Raw genomic sequence first — 26,618 nt, 5'->3', positions numbered from 1 at the left:
TATTCACAATAAATTATATATGTAATAAAATGATCTGCTTAACTACAAGCTAAAAAATTAAATGAATAATAAAGGCTTTTATGAATGCTTAAGCATCACCTGGGTGACAGTTGCTTGATAATGTATCTGGTTATTGCACGTTTTACAAAAGACAAGCAAGAACAAGGGAAACTTTCAGGAACTAATATTTTTATAAACTATTAATTGCTACTCAATAATATCACCCCACATTAAAAATGTTAAGTTTTAAACCCTTTTAAAAAAAAGTCTAAAAATTTAGAGAAGGATAAAGATAAGCTCATGAATCATATTCTTTCTTTCATGGATGAATCAGTCACTTATGTATTTATACATTCAAATATTTAATGAATTCCATACTCTACGCTAGGTATTAAACATTAGCCTTGGATTTTTCTTCAACCTGAAGAACCCAGGAATAATGACTTTAATATATTTTATGTGTAAAGTCCACTTTCAGAAGTACTGCCAAGTCTTCAGAAAGGAAATAGAAAGTCTATAAATTTTCAAAATGTTTTGTTTTATAATCCCATGTAAATGATTACCTGTTTTGGTAATTATTTTTATATTACATATACTGAAATGCAAATGGCTAATGATTGTTTAACAATACATATTGCATACACACTTGTGTACAACATCTAGAATCCTGGTGCCATCTTGTGGATAAATACAGTATTTCTCTAGTCATTTAAATTCGTCAAGTTAAAAAAAAGGCATTCAATAGGTGGATTATTGATTGTCTACCTTAAAGTTCTCATTATATAATTCTGACTATAACAGACAAATTTTTAGTTTCTACATGTTCAAATTTTATGACCCTAAAGAAAAACTTTTCAGAATCAAGACAAACCAAGTATAAATACAATCCACAAAAATAGGTTTCTAAGGTCAACTTGGCTGAGAAAACACTGCCTACTATATCCTTAAAGATGCACCATGTGTATTTCTTTATTAATGGCTCTGAGAAGTTCTCTCATAAAGAAGTCAGTTTAAAATTTCTATAACTCTGTATTTTCTCCACAATACCAAAGAACAAACTGTGGAATACACTTGAGAGATGGTGAACTATAGGATTATTCACCAAGTTCAATTATGTTCCCCTTCTCTCCATTTCTGATTCTACTCAATATACTAGGAAGGTATGTTTTAGCAAATTAATTCTCTTTCATCATGCTTTGTGCTCACAATTATGTAGAATTTTAGTTTAGAGATAGTTCAATGGATTCTCAAAACAATTCTGTAGAACCGGAAAAGCAGGTTAATCCTCCTCCTCTGAGGACAGGAAGGGTAACTCCATTTGCTGAGGTTTCACACAATTAATATATAGTGGGTTTTTTCCCAGTATCTTCCTGCTCTACTCATGTATCTTCGCCTCATTTGAAAGTTGGTGGGGCTGGGGTTGTGGGGTGGGGGAAAGGAGTGGTTCCCTAATACATGTCTGAATCAAAGTTTTGTCTGATGTTACCAGTAATATCCAATATGCAAAGTATGAAATATTCACCAGCACTGTATTTAATGAAGATTTGCATCGACTAACTTTTTTTTTTATAAAACAGATAAAGAAAGACTGGAAGACACCAAGCCCATAACCCTTTTGCCCATGTTTCTGTGTGGTGGCCTAGGGGACCTCAGAGGGGTTGGTTCTATGCTTCACCCCATCTTTGCTCTACTGTGTCTAGAGTAGGACTGTGGAGAAACTACTGTAATCCCAGATCACACCAGGAGCTTCCCCTTGGAAAACTGTGTCTCACTGGATTTTCCCAGGGAATAGAGAAATGGAATGGAGATTGTCTTTTCTTCAGGAAAGTCTGCAGGCTTAAACAACAGCAGCACCAATAAAACTGCCTCTCTTCAAATATATACATATCCAGAAAATGTTCTGGCCAATGTTCTGGTGTGGAAATGATTGTTTTAAGGACCAGTGCCAATGCTGCTACAACTAATCCCTGGAGTGTGAGATGGATTAGGAAGGATTACATTGCAGTTCCCTCCCTAAAAACAAAACTGAATCTCACAGGCCTAGGCAAAGCTGGACCGAGGAGCTCTGAGAGCCAGAGCTGTGCAACCCTGAGGGCACTTCGCCAGGCACCAGCACAGAAGCGAGACTGTACACACAGCTGGACATCAGAACTCTGGGATTTTCTCTATGGTTCTATTACTTCGATTTGTGTCATAAAATTGAAAAGTTAAGTTTGATTCTTTTTTTCTTAAAAATTTACTAGCTACCATACAAAGGTATTTTGTGATTATCTTATAATAAATATTCAAAAAATGCAATTACAATGACCTAACAAATTACCTGAAGATCCGCTTTTGACTGGAAGAATTCTGGGCTTGGGTTTCACTTTAATTTTCTCTGTTTCAATTTTGTGGTCTTTATTTTGAGGTTCAGATAAAGGATTTAAAGCCACGTCCTCACTACCATCAGGTGCCAATTCCTTCTCATTTTTCATGGAGAATACTGACTCATCTTTCATTACATCAGTTTTTGATCTTTTGGTTTTCAAAAAAGACAGCTTTGGAGAATTCTTTTCTTCATCATCTGATATATGGAAATCATTCATCTTTTTCTTAGCTGAGTTTTCATCCACTGAGGTGTCAGAAAAATCACCCAAGGAAACTGAAAAATGGAAAAGAGAAATGTTTTCAATAGTATATTTTAAAGTTTGGAAGGTTACATTAATCGAAAAGATTACCTTGACAACTAGAAATGAATTTACAATCATGAATAGACACAAATCTATTTTACATATAGATTTACGGCTCTAAACATCATCTATCTTAGGCAGTTTTTATTGGTATTTATGAAATAAAATTTTCAATGTCATTAACTTATTCAAAGCATTCTTATCAACTGTGACTAGTGTACCAAGCACTGTGCTTACTCAGAGAAAAGTGGTGTAAAGTTTCTTCAAAATAACAATCAGCCATGGGACACTTAAATTAGATTTTGGACTAAAAGCTTTTATCTGTAAGCAACTTCATCCTATAAAATCAAGGACATCTGTAAATGGAAGAATATAACTACCTTTTTGCTAATTATATTTTGTTCCATAAAAATTCTGGAAATACAATTCCATCCATTCCAGATTAGTAGATTTACTATGAAATCATAAAGAACACTACATAGAAATGATTTAACTATCATTCTGATTATTTTTACAGAGAACTTTAAGAGTTACTCAATGAATATTAAAGCATAAAACACCAAACACAAGTTTAGAATTCTGTGTGCCTATCCACAAAATCTAAAATGTTAATATTTTGACATCATCAAAAGAAACCAAATTAAATCACACGAGTACTGATATACTAGGTTTTTAAAAATTAGCCCTTATTACAGCCAAAAAAATAGGATTTACAAAAAGCATCATAAAATGATTCCAATGTGTTTCTAAGTTTATCTGTATGGGCTCTAGTTTTTAACTTGAGCCCAATATGATTGGCCCCAATATGATTTACCACTGACAGGCATCCTTTAACTGCAAACCTACTGTCAGTTAATCTAAATTTTCATATGCATATTTAGAAACAAGGACAATCATACAACTTCTTGAAAACTAAGAGTATTTAAACTCATTCAAAAGTTGGAAATCTAAAGCCAGTAAATTCATAGGCATTATTGTAACATAAGTGATTTTTTTGAGGGATGGGCTAAATGTAACTAAAAAGAAGAAAAGTGGATTACTTTTCCATAGTCTCACCTACCAATCTCATCACTGTCAAAGTCATCTGAGTATTCAGAACTCCTTTGCTTGGCTGAGCGAGCTGTGATTGCTTTTATTAGCTCATCCTGAAATGAAATAATTAAAATCAATTTCCAGCCAAATGTGGAGGTCTTGGTATATTGGAGGTCTCAAACAATGCTTATTAACTGCTTTCAAACTTGGTTTCATTCATTTAACAAATATGCACTGAAAGCCCACCATGTCTATAAGCCCTCAGACTCAAGGCAGAGCACCACAGACAAGATCCCTCTCCTCACTGAGCGTGCAGTGAAACTGGAAGAGACAGACAATGTCAAATAAATTAGTTACAAGCTCTAATTAGGACTGGAGCTTAATAAACAAGGGAGGACTTAATCTAGACAGGATTTATTATAAATTGCCATTTTGGAAATAGCTGGTACTTTTTAAGATCTTTTAGCATATTGCAGTAATGAATGTGATCAATACTATAAATTGAAAGGCTGAGATCAAAGTTGTAATGACTAGACAGAAAAAACTTAATGTGATAGTTATAACAGAAAAAACAACAGAAAAATTTTTATGAAAATTCAAAGTTCATTCAATCCCGCATTATATAGGATTGTTCCTAGAATCATTTCCCATCCTACACTCGAATAACACAGTGTTTACCTTGCAAAATCATTCAAAATAAAAGTGCTTTGAAATACTTTACCTGGAAAGTGGTCCTTTTAGTGACTTTTGGGCTCTTTGTATATGCCAAAGTTGTCCTAAAAACTTCGTCGGACATAGTGTTTTTGTATTTTATTGTTGGTTTTTAAACTCTTTGGCTTTATAAAATGACTAAGAACAGGAATAATTCAACCTCAGATGATGGCTGAAATATACAATAAAAAAAAAGACTGTTTTGCATGCTTGAGAACTTCCATTACTACCCTTAGTGCTTAAAAACAAAAAAATGGAGAAAAAAACTGAAAACAAGAAAAACATTACATGAACACTGAGCTACATATTCACTTAAATATGAAAACAGAGTTCCTGTAAACACAAAATTCTCACAAGTAGCTTATCAAAGTCAAATTAAAAGGTTATCCTAAAATAGCTTTGCAATTATTTTAAGGATGAGCAAATAAATGACTGCAACATGTTACTACAGGATGTTGCCAATTAAAATAAAACGCCTCATTTTTCACTTGATCCGAAAACTGTAATAGCATTGCCTACAAAACCGTCATACCTTACTTAAAAGTCTACCAGGAGGGCTGTCAGAATAAAAGATACAACTAAGCAACACCAAACCAAATCAACCCCCCACGAAAAAATACACAAAAAAAGCATTGCTTGTGTACACAGCTACTGAAAGATAAAGATCATAACGCGAAACTACAAATCACCGCTCTTCCTTCTCACAAGTGTTAATATTGCTAGAGAAACAGAACGAAGCTTAAGCGACGGGCTGCGTTACAAGCACGGTACGAGGCGCCGCAAACGTCTCCCCTGGTGGGCGCCGAGGCCGGGCCCAGCGGTCCCGCAGCCCGGGCCCGGCCAGGTGGCGCCCGGGTCCAGCCCGCGCCGCCCGCGCCGTCCGCCTGGCGCCCGGCACTCCCACGAGCCCTCCCCGCCGCGTTCCTCGCCCCCTGTCCCGAGACCCCTACCCACTCCAGCCTCTCCGGCGGCGGGCTCCCCGCAGCCTCACCACTGAGCGGCTGGCTTCGGGGAGGAGCTTCTCGCCTCCGCCGGGCCTGCCGGCTTTCGGAGAGCAGGCCCCGCCCGAGCCAGGGGGAGGGACAAAAGGCCGAGGTGGGAGGCGGTTGCTAGGAAACAGCATCTCCGGTAGGAAGTGACTTCTCTACCGCCAGGTCTCTCGGGTACCCAACGTCGCTCTTGACGCCGACGCGTCGCTGGGGCAACCGCCAGACGACGGAAATGACGTCATACCTCTAGGTCTCAGGAGAGGCGTGCGTTCTCGGCCGCCGGTGCTTCCCTGTTTTTGGGGGCAGGACCCTTCCAGCTTGCTCTCGGGTGTCGAGAACCTGGCGCTTGCTGGTGGAGTGAGGGTCTTGACCTGCACCTGCTGCTTGGGCCACAGCACGTGCATTGTTCTACCAGTAAGGACGTGAAGTTCTGTAAGTCGGAGAAGTGTATTGACTGAATAGGGTACTGATAGTTCGAAAAGAATGGCACAATAGTGACGTTTTCAGGCGCAGGAGTTAAACTGCACGTGGGAATCCTGGTACTCTCCCCTGTACCCGTTTGATGCGCAAGTTAACGTCTTAATGACTCAGTTTAATTTTCTGGGGGGATGGATAATAATAATTATAACAGCCACCTTAAAGTGTTACTGTAAGTATTGAATGAAATAATGCAGGTGGAATACTTGCAAGAGCGCCTGGGATTGCATTCAGTCAACATTAGATAACGTTTTTATGCCACTCAGTCTCGAAGGATAAAAACCCATTCCAAGTATTTCTTTAATGTAAAGTTTCCTCCTTTCTATAAGCCATTGATAGCCCCTTTAAAATCGCCAGTCAATAAATAAGATGATCTAATAAACTGGAGGACAACGTGCTGACAAAGTAACAAAACCAACATCTAGTTAGCAGAGACAATCCTTAAATAGAGATAAAAACACTTCTTTAAAGGCTTTCAAATAACATGGATTTTTACTATTTTTAATTTAACCGAAGTGTAATCCTAGTTAAATTTAAAATTAAAAATTCATTTAAATGAATTCATTGGCTAGTAATTAAACTTAGACCTGGTATTTTTTCCCATGTCCCTAAAATTTATTGATTTTTCACTTATTCAACAATTATTTATAAACAAATCACAATGAGATATAGATTTAATAATGTATTAAAAAACTAAGCATGTATAATAAAAAATATGAAATTTAGTAAAAACACCCAAACCTATGCTTTTAATGGCATTTGCAATGCAACTTTTTAAGAAGTGTGTTTGGGTTTTGCTGAACTTGTCCTTTTTTGAAAAAATCAATTTGATCAACATTTGCTTAATTTTGATGCTTCAAATGTTTTTGAGTGAGATTCTGCATAAGGTATTTTCCATTCTCACCAGTTTCTGATCCATGTAATTTATTAATCAACAGATATGATTCTATATGGTACCTGTGCACACAGTGAGAAGACAGTATCCACATTTTCTTATCTTTGAAGTATTAATTTGTTCATGTTTGAATATTTACATTCATTCAAAAGACTTCATTTTTTTATCCTTTTATCTGATATAGTTCTCATTTAGATGGGATTTAAAATAAAATACACAAAAAATTAATTTAAAAAGCCTTTAAGAAAATATCCTATGGTTTCTACAGAACCCACTAGATTTTTATTTTCAACTTAACACAAAACAATAAAGGATATAAAGCTATACCTTACAAAGCTATAGTAAACTCAATAACAGGTTAATTTCTCCACAAGAGTTAAAGCACAATATCCTTCTACTGTTGTCTTATTCTAAGCAGCAGTATATATTTGCTAATATTTTCAGTATAATATGCTAATAAAGCATTATATAATATTTGAATTAGTTGTATTTTATCTACAGCATAGTTTGCAATACACATATAATTGTTGAATGAACTCATGAGTAAACAAATTGCATTTTAAACTGAAAACAATTTTTGGAACATTCCAAAAGAAGCTCACAGGTACTCAATTAAAAAAAGTGAAAACACTGCAACACTCTAAATTTCAGTAGTTTATGTAACATTTTCCTCTTTATTTCATTTTCAGTTTTCTAATATATATTTGATCTCAGAAGTATTTTCAAAGCAAACTTTTTTGAGTTTAATGTAGTTTTCATTTCTGAGCCTTGCCTTCACACACTCATTCATTCACTCATTCATTCATTCATTGATTTAGTATACATACACGTATCAATAATGTTCTGGGTCAGACTTTGTGAATTCAAGTGTAACCAGAGTAGGTCCCTGCCTTAGGAATCCCACAGGCTAGAGATAGCTGAAAAGCTTGGTAAACACATGATTATATATCACCGTGATGATTTCTCCATAGAAGTACAAAGTAAGAAGCTTTCACGAGAGGAAAGAATTCTCCCTGGAGGTTCTACAAAGTTTTCACAGAGAAAGTAAGTTTGAATTGACTAATGAGGTTAGGAGATGAGGAGGAGTAAGGAGTTTATTTGAAGCACCAAGTTTGTGGTAATCTGCTATGGCAGCAATACGGAATTAATACAAACTCCATACCGTATTTTCTACTCATGTACATAACATTTTCAGTCAAATTTCTTGTTCAGAATGGGAAAAGCTGGAAGTATTTACGTAATTCTATCTTATTATAGTTAATACGTCTTAGTTCTGTTGGTTCCTGCTACAATGCGAGGAAACTGGGACAATCATGGCCTATTCTGGGGCTAAAAGCTAAGGTTAGTAGGGGTCTTGGCCTTCCAGGGCATTGGCTGGATAATTAATGAATTGCCTTGAAGTAATTGCTATCAAATTAATATTTTAGGACATAGGAAAAATGGGAGAAACTAGGAAGTGTCATGACTTGACTGTGATTTAAAAAGGTCATTTTGGTGATGAGTTGAAGGATGAATTGAGGACCAAAGGAGCTGGGACAAGGCTCCATGGAAGGGGTCAACCAGGCAGCTCAGGAGAGATGCCATCCAGACAGCTAAGAAGGCAAGGGGAGTGAAAATGGAAAAGAATGGATATGTGTCAAGGTACTTTCTATAATACGATTGATAACATAGCGAAAGTCGTGTGTGTAGGGGAAGCAAAAAAGGAAGCAGGGAAAATCTGATGCCGGATTTGGGCTCACTGAGTTGGAGGTGTCTGCAGTGGTAGGTGTAGGTGTGAGGCTGGTAGGATGAGGGTGGGCGCAGAAGGGACGGAGGGCGGAACCTGGGGAACATCAAGCAGGCAGGGGTGAGCAGGGGCTCTGGGAAGCAAAGAGCAGGATGGGACTGCCCGAGAAATGGAGGAGAATGGTGCACCAGTGAAGGAACGGCCAGTGCTACCTAGTAGTTAAGCAGCTGGGATGGAAACTATGAGTTTGCATCTGTCAGTGCGTACACCATACCCTAAGATCTGTGCAGTGCTGAAGGCAGGGCGGTTTCCCTGGAGGGTCTCTTAGGTGAGCTGGGACCGGCTCTTACTTGGTCAGGGGTCTATTGCACAAAGCCAGTCCCAACTCTTAGTTCAGCAACATTGAGCTGCTAGCTTGACACCAGTCATAATGGAATTATTTTAAATTTGCAAGCAATACAACACTACACTTCCGAGAAATCCTTTCCATCACCTACTTCCCTCCCACCTACCCCGGAGTTAAACATTTAAGCACTCAGCTAGATCAGAAGGAAGGTGAGGAAAAATTGCATTAAGTCTAGAGGTGAATGGGAGATGAGGGAGTGGGACTCAGAAAGAAACTGACATTCTTTCCAGATGTTAGTGATGAAGAGAAAGACAGAGTTATGGTAACCTCTTACATTTTTTGAAAAAAAATTCCTCAATTCAATAATCAGGTGATTATTTTCACTTAAAAAATGTCCCAAATAAGACTGATTTGTTATATAGACTTTATGGTATTACTGTGGTTTTAAGAAATCTTCACTTCTAATAACATTTTCCTGTGCAAAACTACACTATTCTTCGGTTCTCCTGTTTTCTATCTTTGCTGATGTATTAGCCCGGAGGTATCTTTCTGTGTCCTTTCTTCCATGTGTAGTCCCTTTCATCTACCTTTTTGGAATTGCTTGGCACCTTCCTAGCCACTTCCTTTAAGACATCTGGTTTGGGAATAAAAAAATAAAAATTATTAATTTCATGTTTTACACAAAAGTTCTGTAGCTTTTATGAATTTTCAAGGAAAGGAAGGCCAAAGCCCAGGTACACATGATAGGAATAAAACAAATTCTTCAAGACTATGTGTAAAATTTAATTTTGCCTTAGCATTGCACTCCTAGGAAGGTAATTAATCCTTGTTTTCGTCCTGTGGGATGTCTTTTCCGGAAGGGGAAAGAAATGCCATGGCCTGCATGAGCCACTGACTTCCAGGAGATGGCAGCAAAGGACTTGGCACCTGGGAATACATACTAGAAACATCGTCATTACTATTTTGAGGATGTTTTATTTTGCTTAAAGTGATTAAAAATCACATTGAAAAATATCTTTTTAAGTAATTGCATAGAGGCTTTTGAATGGTCAGTTTTTTCTTTATATTAGAAAGTTAGAAACAGTAGTTTAAGATGACAACAAAATCTTTTTTCAATAAATTTTTTAGAAGACTTCATGTAAATTTTCTTCCTCAGTCCATCCTCCACTGTCCCAAACTCAACCGTAATCATTTTTAATAGTTAGAATTCTTTTTCTTACTATTTTTTCTACACACATAAAAATATTCATATTACCTACTTTCTTCCACAGCCTGTTTTTTCCACTTGAATATTCTTTCATGTTAATTAAAATTTGAATTGTGCATGACTCTGTGGTTAGACAATTATGTACATTTTAAAGCCATTATTGATGGTCCTTTATGTTGTCTCCATTTTTTTAAGGTATCATTGTTATACAATCTTGTGAAAGTTTCACATGAGCAACATTGTAGTTACAACATTCACCCATATAATCAAGTCTCTCCCCCACCCCATTGCAGTCACTGTCCATCAGCATAGTAAGATGCTGTAGAGTCACTACTTGTCTTCTCTGTGCTACACTGTCTTCCCTGTGACCCCCCCCACATCATGTATGCCAATCATAATGCCCCTCAATCCCCTTCTCCCGCCCTCCCCACCTGCCCTCCCTACCCCCTCCCCTTTGGTAACCACTAGTCTCTTCTTGGAGTCTGTGAGTCTGCTGCTGTTTTGTTCCTGTAGTTTTGCATTGTTTTTATACTCCACAAATGAGTGAAATCATTTGGTACTTGTCTTTCTCCACCTGGCCTATTTCACTGAGCATAATAATACCCTCTAGCTTGATCCATGTGTTTAGAATGGTAGGATTTGTTTTCTTCTTATGGCTGAAAAATAATTCCATTGTGTATATGTACCACATCTTCTTTATCCGTTCATCTACTGATGGACACTTAGGTTGCTTCCATTTCTTGGCTATTATAAATAGTGCTGCGATAAACATAGGGGTGCATATGTCTTTTTGAATCTGGAATCTTGTTTTCTTTGGGTAGATTCCTTGGAGTGGAATTCCTGTGTCAATGGTACTTCTATTTTTAGCTTTTTGAGAAACCTCCATATTGCTTTCCACAGTGGTTGAACTAGCTTACATTCCCACCAGCAGTGTAGGAGGTTTCCCCTTTCTCCCCATCTTCACCAGCATTTGTTGTTCCTTATCTTTTGGATGTTGGTCATACTGGTGTGAGGTGATATCTCACTGTGATTTTAATTTGCATTTCCCTGATAATTAGTGATGTGGAGCATCTTTTCATGTGCCTGTTGGCCATCTGAATTTCTTCTTTAAAGAAGTGTTTGTTCATATCCTCTGCCCATTTTTTAATTGGGTTATTTGCTTTTTGGGTATTGAACCATGTGAGTTCTTTATATATATAGATGTTAACCCTGTATCAGATATGTCGTTTACAAATATATTCTCCCATACTGTTGTTATCTCCACTGTTTATGTGCAACCTTGAATAAACATTATAACACACTTAGCTAATTATTTTCAATAAAATCCTTGGGGTGGAATCATTGAATCAAGTATGTGTATATAAACTTTTTCTATTTGTTACCAAAATGCCTTCCAGAAAAGTTTTTATGACATACATTCCAGTAAACATCATAGGAATAGTTTTCACCTAAATTTATTCATTAGTTAACCTTATTGTGCCCTTGTAAGATGCAATTTTGTTTGCTAAAATATTGTTGTTTTATTCTGTACAGCTCTATTTATGGTCTCCTTTAAAAACAATTTCTTATTTGACACAATAATAAAAAATCTGTATATCAAATACAAACATAAATATAAAATATTTTCTTAAGTTTTTGAAAGGGAACACTAAGGGTTAAAGGAGAGAGGAATTATTTAAATACAATGAGAACATGTTCTGTGGATAAAAGTATAATATTTCAAATACCCTTAATTTTGTAACTATTATTCCTGGCAGTAGGAAGATACCACTTAATATAATTCTCTTAAGGAAATCCATTTGGTCAAAGAATTAAATAACATAAATTAAAGCTGTTCATGTTTAAAACATGCAATGATGAATGCTAAGGCATTACTAAATATTTTATGTAACTTCAAAGGCACTATATTTGCCCAATCATGGATTCAATTTTAGACATTTTATGTACATATATTGTAGCCAAACTTAGAGTAAACTTTGATAAAAACTTTCTGTTATGCAAGTTTCTTAACCTTGAAATGAACTTTTGTGATTCCTGAGTAAATACATAACTTGATGCTTTTACTCGTTGGCCTGGATCCAGATGTCAACTTTTCATTCTAAATAGCATGTTCATGCAGCCCGTAGCCAACTGATTTTTTTTGTTGTTGTTGTTATAGAGAAAGAATAAAGAACATTCCCTGTAAAAATCTGATACAGACTTCTTTTTCCTGCATTACATATTACAATGTCTCTTTTCCTTCTACAACTAAAGCCCATAAAATGTTCCCTTTAAAAAGCCAATACCATGTCTGTTAGATAAAACAAAATTTTCTTATTAGCTGTCAGTGAATCTGCTTTTTATCTTTCTGTTTTTATGTTTGTTTCCTCTTAAATTTTGGAGTGTTATTTGTCTGGAGTTGGTAGGTGTTGGGTAAAATTAGTAAATTAATTATGTCTGAAAAGTAATGGATAGTACAGATTTTGTATCCTTTTTTTTGAGAGGGTTTACCTTACAAATTCCAAATTTTTGAAAAGTTTGGACTCACCTTTTTAAAAATGACATCTCACGGTTTTAGATAGGGTGAGACAAAGTATGAGAATTATTTTGCATCTGGCTTATGAACATCAATTTTAAAGTTTATATTCAAGTGTGTTTTAGACCATTTTCTTTTAGACAAATCAATTCAAGTACCTTATGTCTCGCTTAGAGAGCTCTACTGTCTAGTTGAAGCTATGCTACCTTTGTAAGAATGCAGTTAGAGTCCTAGAATGCCAAAGAAACAATATCATAATTCTTGGTATGTGAATGCTTTTGATGATATTATGGGAAAACACCTCTGAATACTTCCAGTGACACTGAGTCCCTCAGCATATGATGCCTGTGTTCCATTGTTGGACAACGTTATCACAATTGCATTCTTCATACTTTATCTTCATTCTTTTTCTATATTTTGATCCTAGTTCTCTTTTGCAGACTTTCGGAGAATATATCTAATCCTCCTTTCACATGACAAAATTTCCATTATGGAAAAATTTAGCATACACCCCTCAATTTATCATTTTCATTTACCACTATTTCTTATTTCCTTTACTGCTTATTTCAAAAACCCATCATCCTGGTTTTCTTTTCTGGACAATATAATTTGCTTTTGTCTTTCAAGGGCTGTGTCTAAAGATGACCAGAAAATACGTGATTTAACCCGTGCAAAGGAATAGTTCTTTTTTAAGTTCTGAACACTATTAACACTGTCTGAGCTTATGTAAACATTTTTCTAAGAGGTGGCTTCCACTCTTGGCCCACATTATGGACTTGTAATCAAGTCCTAACTTGTAACCATTCTAACTGTATGCTGTGGTTTTCTAGGGGCCATATGAGCATATGAGTCAAAAGATTCTCTGAACCTAAGTGTGAAAATTGATATTTTAATGTATTAAATACCATTGCCTGGTTTAGGGCATATCTTTTCGTCTTTCAATGTACAGAAAACCTCCTGAGTTCAGTTTAGTCATCTAGCATACTATTCTTCATTTTGCATTATCCTTAAATTTGACAGGAATATGTATATGGCAGGTGTTCATGCAAGTCATTACTAAAAAATAGGAGGATATTTAATTTATCCACATTCATAGATGCCTTCCTAACCAGGATCAATGCGAGGTGATTTAGCTATTTCTTATCCAGAAATTGTTTAGAGAAATGGAGTCCACGTCTGAGCCACAGTCTTCTCTCTCCTTCCCCAGGCCGTGGTGGCAGTATCAGAACTCCCTTAGAGCTGGATCTTTTGTCCTTCAGCAACAATTGCCAGTGGCAGCTGTATGTTTTTAAATGATAGTCTATGAAGAGCGTTAATAGTCACATACTATGATTTAAACCTAAAACGTATAGAAAATCAGAAATATCCAAGAACTGTTTAATGAGTGAAGCCTCCATAGAAATAAATACATGTATTTTTCTATAATCCACAATTTATTATTTTTCTCTGTTGTGATTTATTAAAAATTGCTTTTCCTTTCCAAAAATTTTTGGGGGAAAGAATTGCACTTCAAAAAAATATCAGCAATACCAGACCACTATTATTCAATTATTGAACTATTAAAAGACATAGTAATAACTTTCTTTTAGACAACTAAAGAATTTAAACATAGAGTTAAAGTGAGAAAAGAAATAGTCCTATTAGTTCTAAAATTAGTTAGGGGACATTGATAGACTAGGCTGACTAAATTTCATGGACTGCAAGCATTCTTTTTTTGAGTGTTACATAGTGAATTATCCAAAATCCTAGCATAAGCTACATTTTTATTATAGGAAACACCAACAGACAGGTTTTCCTTTTTTTTTTTTTAACTTTAGACATTTTGTTACTGGTGAGCATATTTGTCTATACTTGATTCTGTGGTTAGACTTCTGTGTACATACACATAAATACACATATACAGACTTCAGTTTTTGAATAGGATTCAAAGTCTTTCTTGAATAAGAATGTTGTGTCACTTTGGCCATTGCTTTTTCTATTTCCTGGAATTAGATTTTGCTATATTTCTATCATACTATTCTTATCATATTTGTTCCTATAAAATCTCAGCCATATTTTCTATATCCATGTCAATACAAGGCTAAATCCTGAAAGAGGGGAATATAGGGGTACTTAAAATTTTTTTTTAACATTTTCAATGTGCATAGAGCCATGGGGAAGCACACAATGAGGGCCACAAAGTAGTCTCTGCTACTCTTCTAGAAAGCCACACAGAACTTCTGGTAGAAGAACTGGTAGGGCAGCAAGAGCATGCACAAAAAAAAAAAAAAAAATAAGCAGGCATTTATAGTTAGTCAAATGTTCAAAAATAAAAAAATTCTGTACGCTTCAAAATCAGAGGCAGTATGGATAGATGCAGAGTGGAAGAGCATGAAAAGCAGGAGCAATGCACAAAAGATGGAAAGAATGAGGCATGGAAGGACGCCACAAATACTCTAGACTAAATCAGTGAGTGTCATGTGAGGAGGTGCACCATTTTTCAAACTTGTGAGTGGTGACCCCCTAAGGAGTCATCACATTAATTTGATTGTAATCAAGATTAAAAAGAAATTCCTGGCATAAAACAGACTGGAATAATACAAACACCCCCTGTCTTTTACAAATCAGTAAGGTATGTGCTATTTCAGGATGACTTTGTTTCCATACATATAGTAAGTATATGGAAAATACGGAATTACAAAATATATAAAATTCCATGACTGCACAACTGCTTCTGAGCCTGCCTCTCCACTCTACTCATGCAAACCTATGTTTCATTGTTACGCACACTTACTTCATTTTGGAAGTATCTTTCAAATAGAAATGTTTCTTCAATCTTCCTGCAAATCATCATTCAAAACCCTTTCTTACATTTACATTATCCAGAAACCCTCCATCATTAACCAAATACAATGTGATGATTTCTCCTTGTGTATTTACCTTTAATTCTCACTGTCTGATCTTAAAATAGATTCTATCATTTAATCTCAATTATATGTGGGCATTTACAGAATAAAGTAAAATAATTCTTGTACATAACATATGCATGCTGTTAGGGATATTGTATGCTCTGTGTGTGTGTAGATATGATATAAATCTTATATAACTATATGTCTTCTTTAGTTAAATGCTACTTCAGATAAGGGTTGCGTTTATTTCCATTTTTGTATTTCTTTTTTTTAGTGGATAAGGATGAAATTTATTAATTAATAGTCTTTTCCAAGGATAGTGCAATTAATGTAGGAGAGTTTAGATACTTTTACATTCTGGTAATGATAATAATGGTGCTAATTTTACCCTGAAAAAACAGATTGTTTCTGGAATCTACTATTATAACTTGTTTCAGTCATCTTATCCCATATCTTTCTCAGCATTGAGTGTTTTATGCTTTTCCTCAGTATGCCCACAAATAGTACAAACTTTGACAACTTTGTGATATATTAGAAGTATATGCTAGTATAATATTCAAAAACAATAAAGAGGACACGACTTCAAAAATTTAATGTGTGTATGTTAGAATAAACCTGTGCATTCACCTCTGCTTATTTTCCTATATCCTGGCATTTTCTTATTAATTTGTAGGCGGTAATACTACTCTTTCAGGGAGCCAAGAGATTTTACAAGGTTAAATTGGATGTATGTGATTCAAAGTTAGCATTAATTACTGATGTTCCCTTTAAGTTTAGAATTTTTTTATTGTTGGACATGTATAAATGGGAGATAAATAGAGGAAAATTAATTTTTGGAAAAAAAATGAATCAAAATATATTTTAGAAAGGAAAACATCAGAAGTAAGGTAATAGGCAGAAATGGAAATCAGTTCAGTGGGGAAAGAATTCTGATTAATTAGCAGAAATAATTTTGTTTGAATTACAGTCACACCTGGAATTCATTCTTTTGTTTTATATCAATCAGCAGCTCTCATGAATTTTCCTGATGTCTGTTCAAACTATATATAAACCATATATAAACAATATATTTAACTATACATAAACTGTACATATAAACTATATATATAAACTCTATATAAATATTTTACTCAAAGGGCAAGCTCTTAGATTTATGTATCATTTTTGTGTCCTAATTCATTAACGTTCTCTATTTCCTTATTAAACTTAAATCTTCTGTATTCTTTGTTTTTTTCTTCAACTTCTATAGTTAAATGATTTACTTTTCTTTACATCTTCAGTTTCAGTGTAAGTGTTGAAAGTAGATGTTGCAAGTTGATGCTTTGTGTGTCCTGCATAGTGGAGTTTTGTTTGTCTTAATTAGTCAATTAGATTTAGGCTTTAGGATCAGTGCCCTGTGCTAAAATCCTGACTATTGCACCTAAAAGCTTTGTGACTTTGCATTAGTTACTCATCCTTTCTCAGTCTCAGTCTCCTCCTCTGCAAAACAGAAAAAAATAAGAATACCTATCTCTGACTGCTGTTGAGAGTGCTGAAAGAGATAAACATGCAACACATTTATCCTAATGCTAGCACACAGTCAGCAGTCAATAAACATTATGAAGCTGTGAATATATATTTGTATGTGACATACTTTCCATATTTTATATTAAATATTATACCACTTATCATGTTATATAATACATACTACATGTTTCAGATAAAATCCTTCTTGTCTGTATTACAGAAGCAACCCAGTTCCCCATAATAATCAAGTGTTCTCCAGTATTCATGTGGTGGCAGAAGGAGCCGAAATGGCCAGGTCACAGTCTCAACTTCTAGTTCAGTGGAGCCATTGTTTCATCTGCGGGAAGCATTAATCCCTTGGGACACAAGACCTTCATGTGAGTGAGCAGAACCTAACATTTCTGAGCAGAACCTAACATTTCAGGGATGGGGAACACAAACTTTTCAGGCAATTCATTAGTAATAACAGTAAGGAACCTTTCTATTTCCACTCTTTGTTCCAGAACTTGTGTACCTTTGGAAGTACGAGCCACAGATTTTGGTACCAGTTCAATGTGTACACTGTACCTTGTGGGAGAGCACCCCACCCTGACCAGTACAGTAATTGAGTCTAATAATCTGTTCAACTGTTATATTATGCCTGTTGCTTCAGAGTAAGAAGGTACATGATCCAACCAGAGAATGCCATGGGGTCAGCCCAGAACAATTAATTCTTCCTTCTGTAAAAGAAACTCCTTAGTCAAGTGCAGTGCCCTGAAGGACACCATCACAGTGAATATGACACTCAGTAAATCTTTGGGTGGTGATGCTGGCAAAGCCATCGAAACAGAGAAGACAAATCTATGCACAAAATAAGTATAAGTGCTTGAGTAATCCCAAATCTGAGCTCCCTCCATCATGGGTGCATTCCAGTGGAATCAAACTGTCTAAAGGTGGCTGCTCGGCCCCCTCTGCCTACAGTGCCCTGGCAGGGCTCGTGGCTGGTGTTTGTCACTGGAAGGTTAATCATTTAACATTAACAGTAGCTGAATCAGCCTTGATGGGGGTAAGTTTAATTCCTCGACCTCAGGTAACTTCAATCCTTGCTGCAGATGCCACACTGAGTAAACCCTGCAGTGGTTGAAGGCTGACTAGCAGTCACAGAACGTCAACTAATTTTGTCCATCTGGTTATTAATACTCCTCCTGGCATTCATCTATAGCATTCATTTGGAACAACAATAGACTATAAATGTGTGTCCATTCCAAATGGTCCATCCACAAACCTCCTTGCCACCAATTCTCTAATCTTTAATCTTTTTATTTTGCAGAAATCATCAGATAAATCCTCAGCCCACTGTGGAGGGACCGCCATTCCTGCTTTATTACACAAATAGTGACTAAGCAGATCAGCTGCCTGAAGTTCTGCCCACTGGACGATTTCCTGCTCTCACTGCCCTTTAGGAGCTGTCGTGATGCAGCAGTCCGCTTCCGACTGGTGTCAGCATATTGCCTCAGGTTTTTTGGTTTATTTTTCTTTTTTCCACTCAGTCAACTGCTCATGGGGTCTTTGTTCAGTTAGTTCACTGTGGTCTTTGTTTGGGTTAAAGAAGAGGTGAAATGTAGTCTGAGTAGGTGCCATGGAAATATGGAGCGCTTACTCATGTAGCTCTGCTTGTGCTTTCAGGACTTGCTTGAGCCTAATCTTGTAAGAATTACTTCCATTTAAAGTGCTGCTTTATAGCCTCTACTTAATAACTTGGAAGGTCAGACAACAATTCATGTCTTTTAAAATAATCAATTTCTGAAAGGAGCCAGTAGCAAGCCAGGGGCTATTTCTCAAAAAGAGACTAATTATTTGCAGAAGTAAGCATGGCTACGGGATCTGTGCAGTGGTTCTTTATCAAGACTTACCAAAAGTTCCATACAGCCTATCTATTTGCCTCGGATACTTGGAGGCACTGCATCTACTGGGTCATTAGGTAGAGTTGCAAAATAGTATGTGACTACTGCATAGTCCTTTCTAGTTCTAGATCCACCCAAAGCCTTATAGGTTACTTAGTAGGTGGGTTGGAGCAGCAAATTCACTTATTTTACACGTTGCTTCCAAAATACACAGAGAATACACCAGATACAGTTCAAATACAGTGCCTTTTATTGGTGATAAGGGTCAGAAGATCCAGCAACATGTCTTCATGGTTGAAGGAAACATCTCAATATGTCTAGAGCACTGGGCCTCCAGACACTTCTTAAAAGTGGGAAATATTCATGGAGATACACCACATACCCTCTGGTAGCATGTATCCTACCAAGTTATCTAGGATATTTGCCATGTCCTGTTCACCAGGTCCAATCAACATGAACTTATCAATATGGGGGACAGTAGTAGATAATGTCAAAGAAGGTAGGTCTGTGAATTCTCTTGTGCACTAGATTAAGACAGAGATAGATCATATATCCTTAAATTACAACAGAGAAGGTATGGTGTTCTTTCTACCATGTGAAAATAAACTGTTTCTGGTCGTCTTTGCTAATTAGTACATAGAAATAGAAAAAAGGGGCTTTTAATAACTCTAGTAACTTCAAACCATGTCTCAAGAGCTCTGTGGATTTCTTTCTGTAATAAGATCACATCTGAAATAGAAGCTGCAGTTGGAATCACCACCTAATATTATCTACAAGAAACCATTGTATTTTCTGTCCTCCATAGAAACTAAATAGGTGAGTTAAATGAAGATTCAACAGGAATCACTCTTTCTACACTCTGCTAGTCTTGGGTCGATGCAGTGGCATTTGCAGTTACCTCAGGTTTGCAGTAATACTTCTGATTTATAATTTGGAAGGGATGGCCTGTCCCAGGGTTTCCCCGAACCCTTCCTACCACAATAGCCTTCAAGCCACTCTCAGTGATCCAAGGCAGGAAACCTGCAAGTGGCAGAGCGTGTCTATGCCAACTGCAAATTCAGGAATTAGCAGATGGTTGATTCTTTGACTGAATGGACCTACAGTGACACAGACTGGGATAAAATTGTCATTTATCACCTGACCACTGGAAACTTTCCCTCTAACTGAGGAAGCACTATGACATTTTGGATCCGCAGATATTAATTTCATCTCAGAGTCACTTTTCAGTGCTTATCTTCCCCCAGTACCTTGTTTCCATGGTAAAATGGCTACAGGTTCTATTTCCTGAAGATGAGAAGGAAATTTAGAGTTCATACTTGAGGCCCTTTTGCCTGGTCTCCAGGGATACTTACCTGCCCTTTCGTATGTCACTGAGTCTGTGAATGGGCTTAGGTCTGGGAACTGGTTCAGGGCCTGTGGTGGTGCCACATGTCCGGTTTCTATTTAGAAACCGAGAGATTATGCGTGAGACCAAATGAGACTTCTGTAGGCTGCCCATCTGTCTAACTGGCATCATCAGCTAGCTGCCTAAAAACATCTCTATTCGTTACTTCATTCTGATTATTGCTCCAAATTTCTGCCTATTACTGAATCTGAGATCATTTTGTATTTAGAAATTAAGTGCTATTACTTGGCTTCTGCCATTCACAGATCCCATCCCTCCCCAATAAAATTAAGGAATATGTTTCAAGGTATAATATTTAGCATCACTTCTGCAAAGAACCAATGTAGAGCTCTTCAAGGATACTGGAACTCTCTTACCAGTGTACGTCTTAGTGCTTTAGGGAGAATGTCCTTCCGGATTCCTCGAGGCATGGAGTAGGTTAGGGGAACGACTTATACATAATAAAGGTACTTCAACATTTCTTTCTCCTTATTCTTTTGATACATTATTACACATGAAGGTTGATTCTCAGATTAAATAAAACAAGTAACCAACCAAGTAAACTCTTGAAACCATTCCCAGTGGCTTAGGTTAGCACATTAGAGAAACTCTGATAAATATACCCTGCCAATAAACTCTGCCTGACAGTGTTAGGTTAGTCCCTCCCCAGTTAAACACCTATGGAATCGGTGCCCACAAGGATTCTCCAGATCTGTGTTGAAATAAATTGAAAACATGTTGTGATTATTTTGGTATTCACGCTATCTTTTCATTTTCCTTTCTACACTTTCACTTTTTCACAAAAAAACATACAGATTCTAACTCTAGTTTTAGATTTATAACTATTAAGTGTGGAGAGCACATTTTGAGGAATAAGTAAAATGTCTCAATTTAAGGCAATAAAGGGTTTCCAAGAAAGGAAATCAAATGCCCTGAGGCCAAGAAAAGCAGGCTGTTTCTTCTGAAACAGACTTAGTGTAATTTGAAAGGTATAAGCCATCAGGTTTTTCTGAATCCACTCGTATTACTCAAGTCTGGCACTCTGGGATCCACACTTTCCCGATCATGTCCTAAGTTTCACTGTAAAAAACAAAAAACCAAAAAAACCAGATCAGACTATGAATTCAAGTAGCACTCTAATTCAACTTGCACTCTAACTATAAGCAGAGGATAAAATTTAGATTTGCTTTAGTAAACAGTAGATTCGGGGCCATGAACAACAAGATAGTCTTGAGCGTCAAGGAAGCTGATTGGCTCAGAACTACTTCGGAGGCAAATACTGCATTAGCCAGAGGGCCGTCAGGAGAGCAGAAACGCCTCCAAGTACTTACAGCGAGAAGAGATGTAATGTAGAGAGTAAGAGATTTACAAAACTACAGAAGAGCTTTCGGGTAGGAAGAGCAGGGGCGACACCGCTAAGGTAGGAACTCGGGTGTTGCACGAATCTTCAGGAACCCCGATAATGTTGCGCGCTGCCTGCAGTACCGGGGTGGCGGCTTCGCAGAAGGCTCGCAGGAGCCGTCAGGCAGGCAGTGTTCTTTCCCACATATTGCCTAGTACTTCAAATAATATGCTTCACAGGAATGACTTCAACCATGAAATGTCTCTGTTTGACTCCCTGTAATGGGGTAATCAAGACTATTGTGTGTCTTCTGAAACAACCATATAATTTATTTTGATTGACTAAGTAAACAGGAGAACTAAAAATGAAAAGAATTCAAGGACATAAAACCAAATACAATATAAACATTTTCTGTTGTGGGCCATTTTTATTTTTAGCCTCTTAACTCTTAACATTGTTACATAGAGTATTATAAATGTTTAGCCTGATAATCAATGTCTTACTTATTTTAAGAATATAATCTAAAAAACAAAATGGGAAGGATTATGGAAAAATCACCTCAATATTTAATAAATTTTACATTATTATAATAACTGAGTGATTTTAAAATTGAAATACTTTTGGTCTGATAGTTCAAATAGGGAGGTGATTTTTCCCCACTTTCTGGTCACTGAGGGGAAGAGTACACTTTCAAGTATTGTGACCTGTTAACCCATACTGTATTCCTCTCAATGAAAGTGGAATGAACTGCTTTATCGAAGCCATTGATCCATATATTTCATGTGATCGGAGCTCACCATTTTAAAATCTGAAAGGAGGAGGCATTTCATTCATTACATTCAGAAAAGTGTGAGGCCATCATAACATAAGTTAGCCACTGGGATGGTAGTACAGCATGCAGAGTACAGCCAATGATTCTGTAGTATCTTCCAATGTTGATAGGTAATAACTGCACTAGTTTGGATGAGGATTTAATAACACGGGTAACTGCTGAACCACTGTGTTTTATTCTTGAGCCCAATGTAAGGTTGTACATCAACTATACTTCAATAAAAAAAAGAAATAAACAAAGAAAGAAAGAAAACTGTGAGGCAGCAATCCTGGATAAGAGTGTTCTGTAGTCCCAACAGTCTTGGGTGAGCGATTGAGAATCTGGTCTGGAGAGGGAGGCAGGGGGAGTTGAGTTACCAGTCCACTTATGTCTCATATTTAAGCTGTATCTTCTATATGGTTTCATCAATAATAGATTTGCCTTCCTTCAACATCTAGCTCACAAGTGGCTCTGAACTCAGATTTGGAAGAGGAATGTGCAAAAAACCCTACATTTTGTTTAATAACGAAGTGCCCAACTTTTAAAAAACCAAGGGATATAACATACAATATGATAACTTCAGTTATTACTGTATTACATATTTGAAATTTGCTAAAAGAGTAGATCTTAAAAGTTGTATCACAAGAAAAATATAACTGTGTTTGGTGATCAGTGCTAACTAGAATTACTGTAACTTTTTAAATAAACACAAATATTGAACCATTATGTTATATGTCTGAAACTAGTATGATGTTATATGTTAATTGTATTTCAATTAAAAAAAATAAGCCAAGGACTTGAAGAGACACATTTCCAAAAATACATTCAAGTGGCCAATAAGCACATCAAAAGATGCTCAACATCATTAGTAGGAAAATGCAAATAAACACCACAAGATACCACTTTGTATCTTGGTATATACACTAGATACAAATGGGTATAATAAAAAAAATGTTCATAACAGCACTATTCACAAAAGCCCCAAAGAGGAAAAAACCTAAATCCAGTACTGGCGAATGGAAAAACAAATGCAGAATCCATACAACAGAATGTTATTCAGCCATAAAATGAATGAAATACAGATACATGCCATAATATGGATGAACCTCAAAACAATATGTGAAATGAAAGAAACCAGCTACAAAAGGCCACGTATTGTATGATTTCATCTATGTGAAATATCCAGAATAGGTAAATCCATAGAGACAAAAGTGAGGTTAATAGTTGCCAGAAGCTGAAAAAACGGGGGAATAAGTAATGACTGCTAGTGTCTCTGAGGTTTCTTTTTATGATGATGAAATTGTTTTAGAACTGTATAGAAGTAACGGTTGCTTAGCATTGTGACTATACTAAATGCCACTGAGTTGTACACTTTAAAATAGTTAATTTTATGATACATGTTTTTTACTTTGATTAAAAGAGAAACCCAAATGTGGTTCATTAAATGTGAACCTTGAAAAACAAACGAAGTAAATTTTGTAAAATAAAATAACACACAGAGACTTTGGTGGGATCAGGATATATGGCTTTAGCTAGTGGACAATGTGGGTTTTTGAAAGGCTACTCCAGGCCTTAAACTGAGGAGGTGGTTAAAATGTAGATTCTAATTCAGTAGTTATGAGGTGGATTCTGAGCTTCTGGATTCGACAGGCTCTAATTTGACACAGACGCTGCTGGTCCACGTTGCATTTCTTCAATAGCATTATTCAACACAGTAGCAAATAACTGTACAGGGCTGGGGTCAAATAGTGATCATAAGTGAAATGTGAATGGATAATCCTCCTTCTGACTCCCTTTGGATGACTTTGTCTCTATAGATTCCCTCTTTCCTATCTGTTCTGGAGAAATTCTCATGAAAAATGTCAGGGGTGGTATTATTCTCCATGATTTCAGGAATTGAAATTATAACATCACAAGGAGAGCAAAGTCTACATCCTCTTTTCCTTCTTGACGTTTTGTGGATCTCTTTCTTTCCTTTCCGTCTATCTTTTTGCTTCCCTATCCCTTTCTCTTCTGTCTCTCTCCCCCCTCTCTCTAACCCAGTGGCTCTGCATCTCTGGTAAACTCTTTTGTAGTAAAATAAATAAGACAGAGTAGACCAAAAAAAATTAGAGACTCTTGTATTATCAAAGATCAGTTGACTAATAGACACAGAGGTAGAGTGTAAATCTCCAGAGACATGTTTTTCCAATTTAAAAATTTGCACTTTTACCAAACAACTTCAGAAATAGGTCAGTAAGACATTCTACTTATATGGAATTACCTATTTAAAAAATATGCAACTCACTACCCCTTTTTCATTTCTATCAGAATGACTTATTATCCCTGGTATATGCTGCTAATCCAGAGGATAGACATAGTGTACAACAGGAAAGATGAGAGAAGAAAGGCAATGTTTCATGGCTATTTCTGCCCTGTTATTTACTTAACTGCAGAAATCACCCAATTCCTCTCCAATTGTTCACCTATTTCTTCATGCACTTTGGTATGTGACTTCTTTATGCATCTCTCTAAAGGCACAGTGTATTTCCTTGCCACTTGATTTGGGGCTCTGCCGTGTGACTTTTTGACCTTTGGCTGTTAGTAGATGTGACACCATGTATTCATGACAGTTAGATTAGCAAAATAAAAACAAGTTCTGGGACCTACTGTTGGTAGTGCCCTTATTGAAACTATCAGTACACATTTGGTGAGCTTGAAAATTACCAGTGGACCAATCTATTTCTTGTTTTTGCTATTTATTTCAACATAGATCATTAAATTACATTTGTCAAAGCAGAACACTTATAAGGGTTTTAAGCAAAATGTTCCCCAAATCTTATCTAAGACAAACTGTCCCTAAACTGTAGAAAGTGATTAAATTAATTAGAATAATGTCTTTTTCTCAGATGTTGTTATGCTAGTGTTCCAATTCTGTTAAGTTGATCATTGTGACATCCTTAGTTTCTATTGGATACATTGGAAAGATGATTCAGTATATTTCACAATATCAATATTTACACAAATCAAGAAATTCCATATCATTGAAATGACTAAAAAGTTTTGGATGTCAACTTTAAAAATGTTTGTGAGAGAAACATACTTTACAGATACTCCTTTAGGAGATTAGAGCATGTGTTTAAAGACTACTGAACTGGCTTAATTTGACTTGGTTCATTTGACCATTAGCTTATTAGCAATGGACCTCAGAATCTACCAGTAGTTAAATGCAGATTAGGGTCAATGCTTTATAGTCTTGTTATAAAATTATAATGAGAACAACTCCTCTAGCACATTCTGCTGCGAACAGACATTTATGAGCAAGCAAGAATAAAGCAGTCATATCTTTCCTGTAAACCCAGTGAATCCCAACTTTGTGTTTTTGATGCTTCAAAAATGTCTATATATGAAAATTCTACTTCAGAAAAATAGAACAACAATCCAATGGCAAGATATGGCCCTTCATCTCCTGAACTCAGTAAACCAGAAATCCTCCGGGAAAGTGTCAGGATACAAGACATTTTGAGACCAAGACTTGGGTTCCAGTCCTTAGGATTGAGTCTCCTTGATGCACTAAACTCTTAATCCCGTATATACAAGGAGGATCCTGACACTATTAATTTTACTAATGAAAACCCATTCCCAACATCCATTAATCTACTCAGCAAACCCTTAGTGTTGACAGAAGATAAAAAATTTTAAGTTTATTGTAGCTAATTCTAGAGCATGGCTTCCTAGTTGACTAGTAACATTCTGAGTTAGAATTAAAATCCCACTTAGAGTCTGCATCCCGATTAGGGCAATTGATTGCATCTATGGTACAATTTAAATTGACATATATAAAAATTCATACTTTCTGTGCTGAAGTATGTTTAACTTATTAGAGACATCATAAATCATTGGGCATAAAAATATTTAAGGTAACTAAATCCTACCAGACTGTTTTCCAAAATGATATGCCAGTTTACATTTGCACCAGCGCTGAGAGAAAATATCAACCCCACAACTTTGCCAATAAGTCTTATTATCCAATTCTCTAAATATTTAGCATCCTTATGGATTTAATAACTTTCATTTTTGATTAATAGTTTGGACATTTGCAGATCATATTTTCAAAAACTTATGAGCCTATGTAGCTTTTTTTCTGTTATTTGCATGTACATATCCTTTGTTCATATTTTTAAAATTAAATTTATTTAAAGTAAAAATAAAAACAAGTCAACCATTTCCCAATCTCTAGCCCCCATCTCTGGCAACT

General features: G+C 36.2%; 1 protein-coding gene and 1 long non-coding RNA gene across 11 annotated transcripts in view; one reads left to right on the top strand and one right to left on the bottom strand.

Annotated features, from left to right (window-relative positions):
* The window catches only part of MAP9 (microtubule associated protein 9), a 33,286-nt gene extending 27,753 nt beyond the window's left edge, over nt 1-5,533 (bottom strand). For 4 of the 9 annotated variants that reach the window (XM_036999049.2, XM_036999077.2, XM_036999098.2 and 1 more), the window contains exons 1-4: nt 5,363-5,475; nt 4,423-4,584; nt 3,730-3,814; nt 2,321-2,641 (exon numbers count right to left, since the gene is read on the bottom strand). In XM_036999049.2, coding sequence (XP_036854944.2) covers nt 2,321-2,641; nt 3,730-3,814; nt 4,423-4,497 — 481 coding nt within the window. In that variant the 5' untranslated portion in view covers nt 4,498-4,584; nt 5,363-5,475. Of the gene's footprint in view, nt 1-2,320; nt 2,642-3,729; nt 3,815-4,422; nt 4,585-5,362 lie in introns of all 9 variants that reach the window. The other 5 variants (XM_036999083.2, XM_036999089.2, XM_036999059.2 and 2 more) reach the window with 4 other exon arrangements.
* A 42-nt stretch (nt 5,534-5,575) lies between these two features.
* LOC108403801 (uncharacterized) overlaps nt 5,576-26,618 on the top strand; it is a 38,137-nt gene continuing 17,094 nt past the window's right edge. The window contains exons 1-4 of one of the 2 annotated variants that reach the window (XR_012129606.1): nt 5,576-5,833; nt 7,745-7,817; nt 17,182-17,338; nt 18,271-18,457. This is a non-coding gene — a long non-coding RNA (uncharacterized lncRNA). The remainder of the gene's footprint in view (nt 5,834-7,744; nt 7,818-17,181; nt 17,339-18,270; nt 18,458-26,618) is intronic. The other variant, XR_012129605.1, reaches the window with a different exon arrangement.

This window comes from Manis javanica, chromosome 3 (genome assembly GCF_040802235.1).
Source record: "Manis javanica isolate MJ-LG chromosome 3, MJ_LKY, whole genome shotgun sequence".
In the NCBI taxonomy this organism is placed as follows: domain Eukaryota; kingdom Metazoa; phylum Chordata; class Mammalia; order Pholidota; family Manidae; genus Manis; species Manis javanica.
The sequence above is the reverse complement of the archived record's forward strand: the minus strand, read 5'-3'. Positions and strand labels throughout refer to the sequence as shown.